Source organism: Podospora bellae-mahoneyi, chromosome 6 (assembly GCF_035222275.1).
Source record: "Podospora bellae-mahoneyi strain CBS 112042 chromosome 6, whole genome shotgun sequence".
NCBI classification, from domain to species: domain Eukaryota; kingdom Fungi; phylum Ascomycota; class Sordariomycetes; order Sordariales; family Podosporaceae; genus Podospora; species Podospora bellae-mahoneyi.
In genome coordinates, this window is record NC_085885.1 from 1,907,021 (window position 1) to 1,918,180 (window position 11,160).

The 11,160-nt window shown below is 51.9% G+C and overlaps 5 protein-coding genes across 5 annotated transcripts; 2 read left to right on the forward strand and 3 right to left on the reverse strand.

Annotated features, from left to right (window-relative positions):
* Positions 1-203: 203 nt before the first annotated feature.
* Positions 204-2,709, forward strand: QC761_601970 (uncharacterized protein). The gene is made up of 2 exons (XM_062880654.1): positions 204-1,696; positions 1,765-2,709. Exons 1-2 carry the CDS (start codon positions 1,377-1,379, stop codon positions 1,811-1,813), a joined length of 369 nt encoding a protein of 122 aa, XP_062729500.1. The 5' UTR covers positions 204-1,376; the 3' UTR covers positions 1,814-2,709.
* A 50-nt stretch (positions 2,710-2,759) lies between these two features.
* QC761_601955 (uncharacterized protein) lies at positions 2,760-5,827 on the reverse strand. Its single transcript, XM_062880652.1, has 2 exons — positions 5,274-5,827; positions 2,760-5,221 (listed from the first exon to the last, which is right to left on the reverse strand). Exons 1-2 carry the CDS (start codon positions 5,812-5,814, stop codon positions 4,113-4,115), a joined length of 1,650 nt encoding a protein of 549 aa, XP_062729501.1. The 5' UTR covers positions 5,815-5,827; the 3' UTR covers positions 2,760-4,112.
* QC761_601960 (uncharacterized protein) lies at positions 3,099-3,944 on the forward strand (the record flags this gene model as incomplete). The annotated part of the gene is made up of 1 exon (XM_062880653.1): positions 3,099-3,944. One exon carries the CDS (start codon positions 3,099-3,101, stop codon positions 3,942-3,944), a length of 846 nt encoding a protein of 281 aa, XP_062729502.1.
* A 1,606-nt stretch (positions 5,828-7,433) lies between the features above and the next one.
* On the reverse strand, positions 7,434-8,283 carry QC761_601953 (uncharacterized protein; the record flags this gene model as incomplete). Its single annotated transcript, XM_062880651.1, has 2 exons — positions 7,434-8,099; positions 8,179-8,283. The coding sequence occupies 2 exons, from the start codon at positions 8,281-8,283 to the stop codon at positions 7,434-7,436; spliced, it is 771 nt and encodes a 256-aa protein (XP_062729503.1).
* Positions 8,284-8,892: 609 nt separating this feature from the next.
* Positions 8,893-10,873, reverse strand: QC761_601950 (uncharacterized protein; the record flags this gene model as incomplete). The annotated part of the gene is made up of 3 exons (XM_062880650.1): positions 8,893-9,145; positions 9,480-10,739; positions 10,796-10,873. The coding sequence occupies 3 exons, from the start codon at positions 10,871-10,873 to the stop codon at positions 9,086-9,088; spliced, it is 1,398 nt and encodes a 465-aa protein (XP_062729504.1). The 3' UTR covers positions 8,893-9,085.
* Between the last annotated feature and the right edge of the window lie 287 nt (positions 10,874-11,160).

The window sequence follows — 11,160 nt, forward strand, 5'->3', positions numbered from 1 at the left end:
ATTTTCTAGCTGTCAAGCTACACAAAGGCCTGGGCTCTATGACAGGTTCTCCTCGACGTCGCTCACTCAGCAACATGGCACCCAGAACCTCAGACGTCGATGTTATGCCCGCTTCGAGCTCCACGGCATCCTTAGAGGCCAACATGGCCCCGGGTTCGATCCCCGCAATCACAATTTCGGAACATGTGGACGAGAAATTAACCGAAGATCTGGAGAACATCGAGATTTCTGCTGTGCAAGGGCGGGCTCGCGCAATGTTTTGCTGATGGATCACATCATGCTGGAAGAAGACACCTCAGACAGTTATTTGTCCATTCAAGACTTTGCTGATTTAAGGTTACCTCAGCATCTCTCAGGTCACAGGCGGAACGAACACCAACCGAGTATAATGGTTGTCAGCACGCGGCACAACGATGAAGGCACCAAGACTTCAGTGCCAGGCTCTACCGCGAAGCAACCGGTCTTTTTCCCACGTCCTGCCAATATCACCCAGAGTTATCTATTGGCTCCAGAACGTGTCGACTATGGCAGTCCACAATTCGATGAATTTTGGAAGCGCAGTGTGGATAACAAGCTCGCCGCCGTCTTGTTTGACATCTACCGTCGCTACCCGATCCATCGTCACTCAGAGCCGAACCAACCCGCAAACTCTGTGGAACATGTCAATGCTCTGAAAGACTACTCCGTGAACCAGTTTTCAGCGAGGAATACAACCTAGGAACACTCAGATATTCCGCCGAGCAAGCGAAGTGTAACCTATGCGTGTTGCTCTGGCCGGCATGCCAGCAAACGGCACGGCCTCCGCCAACTACCGCCCGCTTTGAGCGCAAAGGCTCTTACATAAACATCAACTCCTCCGGCGGACCTGTTCTTTCCATATCCCTAACACCCTCTTTCAGTCTCCCATCAGAAAATGAAAACAGTGAGATACAAGTCGGACTTGTGCGGCTATCGCCCCTCAATAGTGATGCTCATTTCGAAGTCATCCGACAGCGGCTCGCAGATTGCGACGAGAATCACGGCTGTATGACAACTGATTCACACAAGCCCATCTCAGCCACTCGATCACAACTACTTCACACGCGCGTCATCGACGTAAGCCCTCCTGGCTCTACTGATGTCCGCCCAGTGGAAATAGCCCGAGGATCGGCCGGACGCTGGATAGCAGTCTCGCACCAATGGGGCGCCAAACCCTGGTTCTGCACCGTCAAGTCCAACCTTGCCTCTCACCTGAAGGGCATCCCCCTGTCTTCGCTCCCTGCCGCATTTACCGACACGGTGAAGGTGACACGTGCCCTTGGGTGCCAGTACCTCTGGATTGACTCCATCTGTGTCTTCAGAAGGAGGAGGATGACCCAGGAGACTTCAACAAGGAGATGAAAAACATGAAGCAGTATTACTCTGGGGCATACTGTGTTCTGGGCCTCAGCGCGGGCGAGGGACACGGGGCTGGGTTTCTAGCGGAGAGAAAGAGAAGGGAAGTGGTGACGTTTGAAGGTGGAGGTGGAGGCCAGTTTCACATTACGGAAGCAATAGATGATTTTGGGAAGCAGGTTCTTCAAGGGCCGCTCAGAAGTCGGGGGTGGGTGTTGCAGGAACATGCTTTGGCGAGGCGAGCGGTGTTCTTTACGGAGGCTCAGACGTATTGGGAATGCGGAGAAGGGGTTAGGTGCGAGACGGGCACAAGGATGAATAAGTAAGTATCACTCAGCAGCCATTTGAGGGAGGGATCTCATGATAGAGGCTAACCGATACTGTTATCAGCACCCGCGCAGCCTTCTTGGGCGATCCGAACCTCCTCAATGAATGTTGACCAAGGCGAAAAGATCCTACGCTGCCAAAACCTTTTCAAGGTCTACTCACATCTAGGGCTGACCAACAGCTTTGACCGCCCAGCAGCCATCGACAGCCTCCAGTCTCGAATCTTACGAGCCCTCAAGGCCAAGGGCAGGTTCGGTATCTTTGACGAGGGCAAGTCTTTGGGTCTTTTGTGGCGTAGTCTACTGTGGCAGCGGATAATGGTTCCGATGATGGCATCAGCACCAACACAGAAAAGTTGATACCCATCATCTTTCCCCCAGACAGGGCCATCTCTGCGGTGCCGTCGTGGTCGTGGATGAAGTACGAGGGCGGGATCAAGTATGTGAATGTCGTGTTTCATAGTGTGGAGTGGAAATGGGTTGAATCACCCTGGTTTAGGACGAGGCATCGCCAACAGTCTGAGAGGAGACCAGGGGGCAATGATATCACTCTGGTGACCAAGGTACAAGATGATGGTAATCGGTATGGAGAGGGAATAATCATCTTGGGTTGTCCTGGACAATCAAGCCCACATCTGCCACACAAAGTGTGTGGTTTTGGGAAGGCAGAAGCACTTTGACGAGAGGAATGGGAGAAAGCAGCTTTGTTATATTTTGATACTGCGTGAGACTGGGGGCAGCTTCATGCACCCAGGCCACGGGAAGCTTAAGATTTATGAGCGAACTGGTGCTGGGAGTCTACCAGTCACATGTTTGGATGGTGGAAGAGTAATGGTCGCGATTGAACAGGGAAAAGCTGAGGTGAATCACAGAAACCATACAAGACTGTGGCATACCAGCTGACCTTAACTAGATGGCAGGCGACCCTGATTTCAATGTGTTTCATTGTCTCCCAAGTTACTCACTTGTTAACTTTCCTACCTACAATCACAACTATACAATAAGCAGTTCCTTGACAGAAATTTGGACGAGTGATAACACACTAAAGCAACAATTGTTTGTGACATGTTCACCGATTCGGCCTGTATAGGAAGTCGAAGATAGCTAAACGCTGGCCATATCCCAGACCCAGCTGAACTCATTCACCATGCTGTCAAGGCAGACTTGTTGTGGTTTAACTGAGGCTGAGCTCAGATAGCTCCTTCAACTGTTTACCAGTCCTACAGCTTGTCGTGCCACCTGAAACCGCATGCACCTAACCGCTGTGCTAAGTCCAGCCACAATCCTGAGTCAATCCTATGTTTTCCTTTGACAGAATTGATCAAAAGACAAAGGGATAATCAAGGCCGACAGTTAAATAGGACGCCCACATACCGTGCATCTGTATGTGCAGTCCTCATGCACCGAGGCCCGCAGCCCCTCATTTGTGCGACCACCGACCTGAGCCTCATCCTGTCCTCAAAACCGCAATTGTTCCCAGTCTTCCTCCAGTTTATGAAAGCTTCCTCATCCCATGCTCCCAGTTTGACATCCACTGGAGATATCACATCTATCAACATCTTCTATCGCAAAACACCAACTTTCATCCACCTTACAATGGCCTTCCCCAACATCCTCTCCTGCCTCTGCGGCCCCACCTCAGACGACCATCCATCCCACCACGACGAGAAATCCCCCCTCTACCCCTCCACCACCCCATACACCGACCAACCCAAACCCCAACCCATACCCACCTCTCCTTCGCCCTCCCCTTTGATCAACGACATCCTCACTCTCCTCCTCACCACACCCCTCCCCATCACCCCCTCCGCCTCCCAATCCCAAATCGACACCACCCTCGACCTCCACACCACCTCCTGGTCCGAATACCTCGCCGAAAAGATCCTCCGCGCCCTCTCCGACCTCCTCGCCACCGCCACCGATCCCCAGTCCCGCAGGTCCTGGGGCGAGGCCCTCTCCCAAGCCTACGACACCTCCATCACCATTGCCGAGAAGCTCTTCAATGACCTCATCGAGTATGTCAAGGGTCACCCCTACGAAATCGCTGCTACGGTGCTCCTGTCATTGGTGACATTTGGGGTTTTGGTCCGTCTTGCTCCACGGGTGCTGGTGCTGCTTGGTTTCAGCGCCGAGGGTCCGGTGGAGGGGAGCTGGGCGGCTTGGTTTCAGAGTACCTATGGAGGATACGTACCCAAGGGTTCGCTGATGAGTTACTTGCAGAGGCTGGGGATGACGTGGGAGTGATCTGATTTGTGCCGGTTAAAGGGAGTTATTGACGGGAAGGGTTTCATGTTGATGTGCTTTGATTTTGACGAAGAAATTCGCTTCCTTTACTCGAAGTGTCAGATGCTGACGTGCTGTTATAACTGTGTATTCCAGGTTGGACTTCAGTGCCAGATCCTGATGATTGAATTAAAACCTCTTGGAGTCTTTCTCTGGTTTAGGAGTTCTCGGTTCAAGCTTTTCCACTTGGAAAGACCTTCTCTCCAACGCTGCTGGGTCAAGCGTGCTGTTCCCATCATACTGCCGATAGGCCTTCAATGTAGACTCAGTGAGAGGGACGTAGACTTTTCGGATGAGGTTTCTGATTGCCGGGACGGGTTTTGGAACCGGGGGCTTGTCCTCATCCTCGAGAACGACCCCTGATTCTGAAACGGGTAGCTCGTCTTGTTCTTCTTGGGCGATTCTTGACACTAGTGCTTCATCTTGTTCTTTTTGGACGACCTCCGGGCCACGCGGTGTGGTGGCCTCACGGGTGACGTCCTGTGGATAAAAATGCGGGATCTTTCGAATAGGTATCCCGCTCTCCGTTTGAATATCATCAAAAGACTGCCGGGTGTTTGGCTGATTTTTGCGCGGCTTGAAGGGCGAGTACCACATGTGCTCGGGTCCCACCTTGATGTTTGCAAACCACTCGTGCTCCAAGGCCTCGCGTGCCGTGATTCTCTTGCTTGGATCCAGATGAGTCATCTTGGTGATTACGTCCACAAATCCAAGGTCGACGTGATTCTCCAGCCCGGGCAAAGGCTTCCGAAGACCAAAGGTCGTTTCTTTGACGAGTTTGTTGAGGGGGCCGTACCACTGGTTAGGTTCGTCTTTGACTTGTTCGAGCAGCCCCATCAACGCATCCGCATCTCCGAAATGATTGAACCATATCTCGAGTTTGGCCAGTTGTTTCTGTGTCGGGACACCGCTGGCGAGTCCGCCCAACGCCGCGAGTCTCTTCTGCGGGAATCCGGTGTCGGCACATTTGAGGTTGAGGTTGTTGAGCATAAAGTTGACAGACGTGAGGCCAAATGAAAACACGTCAGATGGCCTGGCTTGGCGACCTCGGATCCAAAACTCGGGACTCTTCCAGGGCAAATCTTCAATGCCGACGCGATAATGATCGATACGCTGCTTAGAAAGGTAAGGTAAGACGGCGTCCTCAAAGCGACCGAGCTGGACCTTGTGGACGCCATTGGATGGACTGGATCCCAACTTTGGACCGTAGTCGACAAGAATGGCACTTGGTCTGATATCTGCATTTTTTGGTCAGCCTTGGATCGTGGCTCTAGAGACGGCAGAACGTACTAAGATGGGCGAGATCTGTGTCGTGAAGCGCCGCCAGGCCAGTCAGAGCACGTTTGAGGATTTCCTTGCGTGTTTCGTATGGTAGCCCAGGATGCTCGCGGATTAGACCGTTGACATTATACGGAAGGGTGCGATATATCAGAAGCTGCTCGTCACTGGCGACGTCGTACAAAGTCTGCAAGTTTGGGTGCTGTTGAAGCATCTGAGATGCTCCAAGCAAGTGCCTGACTTGCGAGTACCTTCGTACTTCTTTAAGAACAAACGTTTCTTTTAGGCCCTCCACCCACTTTATCGCTTGGTATGTCCGGCATACTGGCCCTCTTGGTTTCCACGTGGAAACCTGTGTAATCTCGTACTTGTCAGCTCTCAACCCCCAAACCACGTCACCCAGTGCCTGTGGCGGACGTTCGACTGGTGAGAGTTTGTTGGAGTTTGGCTCGGATGCCTGGGTATGCTGAAAGCGATACAAGGTTCTGCCGCGATATAGGACCTGATGTGTACGCCACACCCCAACTGTTGTCTGTGCTTGTATAGGCCTCATGTTTGTGAAAGATGTTTGATCATTTTATTTCGTATAGAGAACCAAATGTTCGAGATATTAACGAATGGGAAGAAGCCTCCGTTGCAAATTCTTGCCCCACTTCTATCCGCCAATCGTTTCACAAGATAAATCCACCAGCAAAACACCTGCTCGCAGCTGGTGACGAAGTTATAAAATAACATAAAATACTTCCAAAAAAAACATACAACACCGGGGATTCCCCAGTGGTCACCCACCTGAGTACTGATCCGGCCCTTGGCAGCTTATCTAGGGGAGAGCGGACGGGATCCCGAGCTTTCTGCCAGGTATGGTCGTATGTGATAGAAGTAGTTGAAATTTGGCCTTATCAGGAATGTGGAGAGTTGGGTCCAGGATGGTCAACACTCTATTCAGGGAACAACGGGCGCATTTCCCTTATTTATACTGTTCTTGAGGATCTGATGCACAGCCAGCCTTGCCTTACTCGCCATTCTCACTCTACGTCTCAACTACCCTGCTCCCCATACCCCAACTCATTGCCATACCCACAGTATAACCACGTCAGCTTTTCCTCCTGATTCGAAAGATCGATATCGATCCATTGCCAGGCAGATTCCCTCTCATCCAGAGAGGGGGGAGCGACCCAAAGATCAGTCACGTAGCAGACCTAGCACGTCTGTTCTCTTGTGAACAGCGAGGTGAACAGAGCTCACATTCCGGACATGAGTCGGTGTTGTAGCAAGATCAAGACGGGTTTGGCCGACGTGAGCTCTTCTGCCGTCGAGGTAGGCCAGACCAAGGCCTTGGATTTGGGAGTCCAATGGGTCACAGGTAGGGCCTGGTGGGAATCGGTAGGGGATTAGCTCTGCAAGGTTGGCAAAGGCCGCGCCGTTTCCAAGCCAGTGAGAGAATTCGTTTTCGGGGTCATCCGGATGAATGCCGTTCAGTAGCGAGGTTGGCGTTGGGATCCAAGGGCCGTGGTTGGCGTGCTGGATTTTGGTGTGGCGAGGTGTTTTATGCCGGTGCGGGAGAGGGCGAAGTAGGCGTGGACTGGGCGATTTTCATTGAGTGGGTCAACAATTCTCGACCAATTTATTTGAGTGTTGCTGGTCATAGGTGGTCCGATGATATATTCTATTTCTTTGCTGGTTTGGATCTTGAGTATTGGATTGTAGTTAGTACGTAGACGCTAGACGTACCGGGGGAGAGGGTAGGATTGGACCACCTTACCCAGAGACAAGAGTCGATCTTATCACAGGAATATCGCATCCAAATGCTGGTGATAAATTCGTCGGGGTCGAGTGGAACATGAGTTCAGACAGGAAAGTCAAACATTTGTCCGCATTCCCTGTACATATTGACTGGGACATCTTCCCCCTTGTGATGCGTGTGAAGGAAGATAAATTCCCCTGACCAACTGAAGGAGTACCCATTAACATCTGGTCCGTTGATTTGGGAAGGAAGTATCCGGACAATCTCCTCTTGTGGCCTGTCGGATTTGGGTTCAGCCAAGTTATGGATCTTAAGCGAAGCGATCTCCTCGAGATGGATGGGCACCGGCCAAAGATCATGTGTAATGCTGGACGAAGAAGCCGTGCGAATTCTTCGAACTTTGAGGCCCTTTTCATTATTGGAAACTGTCAGCATAGTCTTAGTTTAACAGTAGACTGGAGGAATAAACACCATACATCATACTCTATCGCCAGTGTCGGAGGGAATGGCGATAAAACCCTCCACCATGCCCCTTCTTCTGCATGTATAGATGTTGATGATGATTGCAATTGCTTCTCTTTGGAGTTAGGAACCACCAAATTTCTAACCCCAAGATAATCTTCCAACACGTGCAGAGCATCAGCATTAGACGTCGTGGCGGGATCAAACACTTTGCGATGATGCTCCTCTTTCTTGTTCGACAGATCATAGACATACTCAACACCCCCAATATCAATATACCGAGCCCAGATCGTCCTCGAGGTCTCCAATTGCTGATTGGCACTTACAACCCGGCGACTGCTAGGCCATTGCGCGTGAAGTCTGCCGGTAGAATATTCCCGAACTAGATACGGGGCAATCATGAGACAAATTTCATATGGCAGAAAGCCCCAAATAATACCAATCTTTCTCGCAATTACCTCCTCCATCTTCTTTGGTCGTCTCAAGTCATAAGACGACGTTGTCTCGAACGAGAACTCCACAGCCCTGAAAGACTCAGGCGATGGGCAAGTCTTGCCTTTATGACCGAACGACTGGCCAGCATAGTAAAAACATCCCGCATGGTAACCATTTGCCGTGCCTCTTAGGTTAGCCCCGGTCATGGGTGCAACTCAGACTAAAACAGGATCTAAACTCCTCCCTCAGTTCCCCTCTGCCCGGTCGCCCGGATACCTCGTGCACGATGTTGGTTATCTCGTTTACAAACGGACGAGAGACTCGGGAGCTTCCAGGAGCTGATATAGGTGTTAGCGATGTGTTCACTGTTGTTGCCTTCATTTTCAGGCTGCTGCTCACCTACCTGAAGCAACCATCATCTCTTCATCCTCAATTGGGAATGTGCAGAGTCGGCATCGTGGAGGGACACGGTAACCGACCCACTCATCATCCTCAGGATGACGGCTTCCAGTATCGGATACGAAGCTGGATCTTTGTCGACGATGACATGACGTTAGCAGATTGAAGGCGGATGAGAGAATAGAGGACATGGAAAGAAAGGTGAGAATGTCAATCTTCAAAATAAAGTTGGTTGAGGGAAGTGAAGGCAACCAAGACCTAGATGTCGAAGATATCAGTTATCCTGGATGATGTACATATCCTCGCCTGCCACCTCATCCAAGCCACCGGCCTAGACACTGCCAAGGTGTAGCCTCCCCTCAGGTGTGTCCAAGACAAACTAGCCGCGGAGGCTGTGGCAGTCAATGAACTCGAAAATAAGAGCAAGGTAGACCGCCTTTTCCCGCTACCTAACTACTGTCTGTGTTTGTTGCCTACTTATTGTGTTGGCGAGGTGGAAATGAGAGCCCCACTTCTACATCACAATCCTCCTACTCGGTCTCATATTGCAATCAGTTCACATCGAGACAACCGCCAAAAGAACAAGGAGAATTCCACAACCTGCTTTTCTATTACTACCTAGATTTAGTAACTCCACGGTACGATATTACCACAAAAACAGCAAAACATCACAAACTCCTATTCCCTGCTTCCTGTGTTGAGTTTCAGGCCCTTGATATCCTTAATCCCAGGTTATTCCAAAATCAGCCCGACAGAAAGGAAATGCCCCACCCTGGATCCCTCTCTACCCATGACTGCTCTTCGACCCATGATCCTCCTCCCCAGTCTCACCGTACATCTCGCGCTAAAAACAAAGACACAGTAATCAGCAAATCATGTTCTCATTTCTTCATGTCCCCAAGAAGCCCTCATTCTGGATGATGATACCGCTCCTCCTCATCCTCCTCCTCCGCCTCAGTCCCCTCACTGATCACCCCCATAATACCACCACCACCACCCGCAACCTGCACATACCCATACGCCAGGTCCGGCCCCAACACCTCCGTAGGCGGCAGCAGCGGCGGGTACTCTCTCGGCGGAGGGGCAGGAGGCAGCGGGGGCAACGGCCGGTCCAGCCTCAGAATCTCATCATAAGGGGACAAGGGATCAACGCCAAACTCATGGGAATGAAAGCCTACCATTGCCCTCGCCATCCAGGCCAAATCCTCCGCCCTCGTCGCCTCCGACGACCCCCCATCCATCTCACCCGACACCACAGCATTCTCATCCGTAGCAGCCGGCGAATAAAGTGACCTCACACTCTTCAAACTCCTCCCACTGCTGCTCAACCCCCCCGGGCCCCGACTACTGCTCGGTCGAGCAGTCACACTCGGCCTGCCCAAACTACTCGGCAACGACTTTGAGCTCCCACTCCCCCTCTTAATAGTCGAATACCTCGACCCCGTCCAAACACTCGCACTCCCCTCTTCTACACTGCTCGCCATCTTCCCATACGCATAACTGCTCCTCTTCTCAAAATCCGCCGCCGCCACCGCCGCCGCAACCGCGCTCCGCCTCGGCCCGTAATCCGAACAAGAATAATGCCCCGGCGCCGACGACCCGTCCGGAATGTGAAACCTCTTATCAAACCGCGAGACCGCATAGACATACACCACCACCAGCTCAATCCCAAAATTAAAACAATAATACGGCGCCTTGCCGTGATACCAAGCCGGGTTGCTCACCGGCCTAGGATAGTACGCAATCACCGCCCTGAAGATGGCCCCCGCCGCCAGCAACAAAGCAGTAAACGTCAAAAGCGCAAACTTTGTCCGGAAGTGCCCCTCCCCAAACTTGTCAATCTTGGTCCGTCTCGGTACAACCGCCGCCAACGTCACCAACGGGATCGGCAAAAACGCAAAGACGGCCAGGTACGTCGCGCAAAAGAGCTGAATGTTCCGATCAATCATCCTCACCCCCGGGTCCTGCGTGAAAAAGCTCTGGACCGTTACGCTGATAACCATGACGAGCAACGCAATCAGACTCCCAAACAGGACCCTAAACAGCCAGGTGATACTCTTGCTCCAGCCAAAAAAGGGGTGATAGGCCCGGATGATTCTTTGCGCAAAAATCAAGTTGGTGATGAATAAGATGAGCACCCCAGCCGCGGTGAAGATTTGCGAGGCAATCGCAACGTTGACATCCCTCGGTTTGGACGCCCAGACTATTCTCATGGATAGGGCGACGATACGCGCCATGCAGAAACCGAAGAGCAGGACCGAGAAAAAGAACTTGTACGATCTCCGACGGTTGCGCTGGAAGATGGTCATGTTTGTTGCCGCGCCTGCTACGAAGAGGGCGAGGAAGATGGCGCAGATGGGGATGTCGGGAGTGAGGCCGGGGACACCGCCCGAGGCGGCGGTGGGGGGTGGGAAGGGGCCATTGCCTGCGATTCGGGGCTAGAAAAGAGATAAGTTGATGTGAGAATACCCGATCAAGACAGGAAGCAACATACCGCTCCCGCCCCTGTAGCAGCCGGTGCAGCTGGTGCAGTTGACGGCGCCGTCGGCGCGGCATAAGTAGAATTGGACATTCCTGCCCTCCTTCACCGTATCTAGTCCACTCAGGACCTGATATCATCCAAATAAGAAAGCAGTAAGAAAGCAGTAAGAAAGCAGCGCCACTGAACGAACGATTGGCCTCGGGGAACCGAATTACCTAGAAACTCGCCAAGCTCTCAGTCCCAATGTATATATGAACTGGTCAGGGACGATCAACACAGCTCAAAATAAATCGCCAAGATGCGAGAGAACCCAGAATCAGAAGAGGAAGAATGAAAGAGTAAGAGGGAAAAAACGGGTCACGAATCGGTAAACGGAT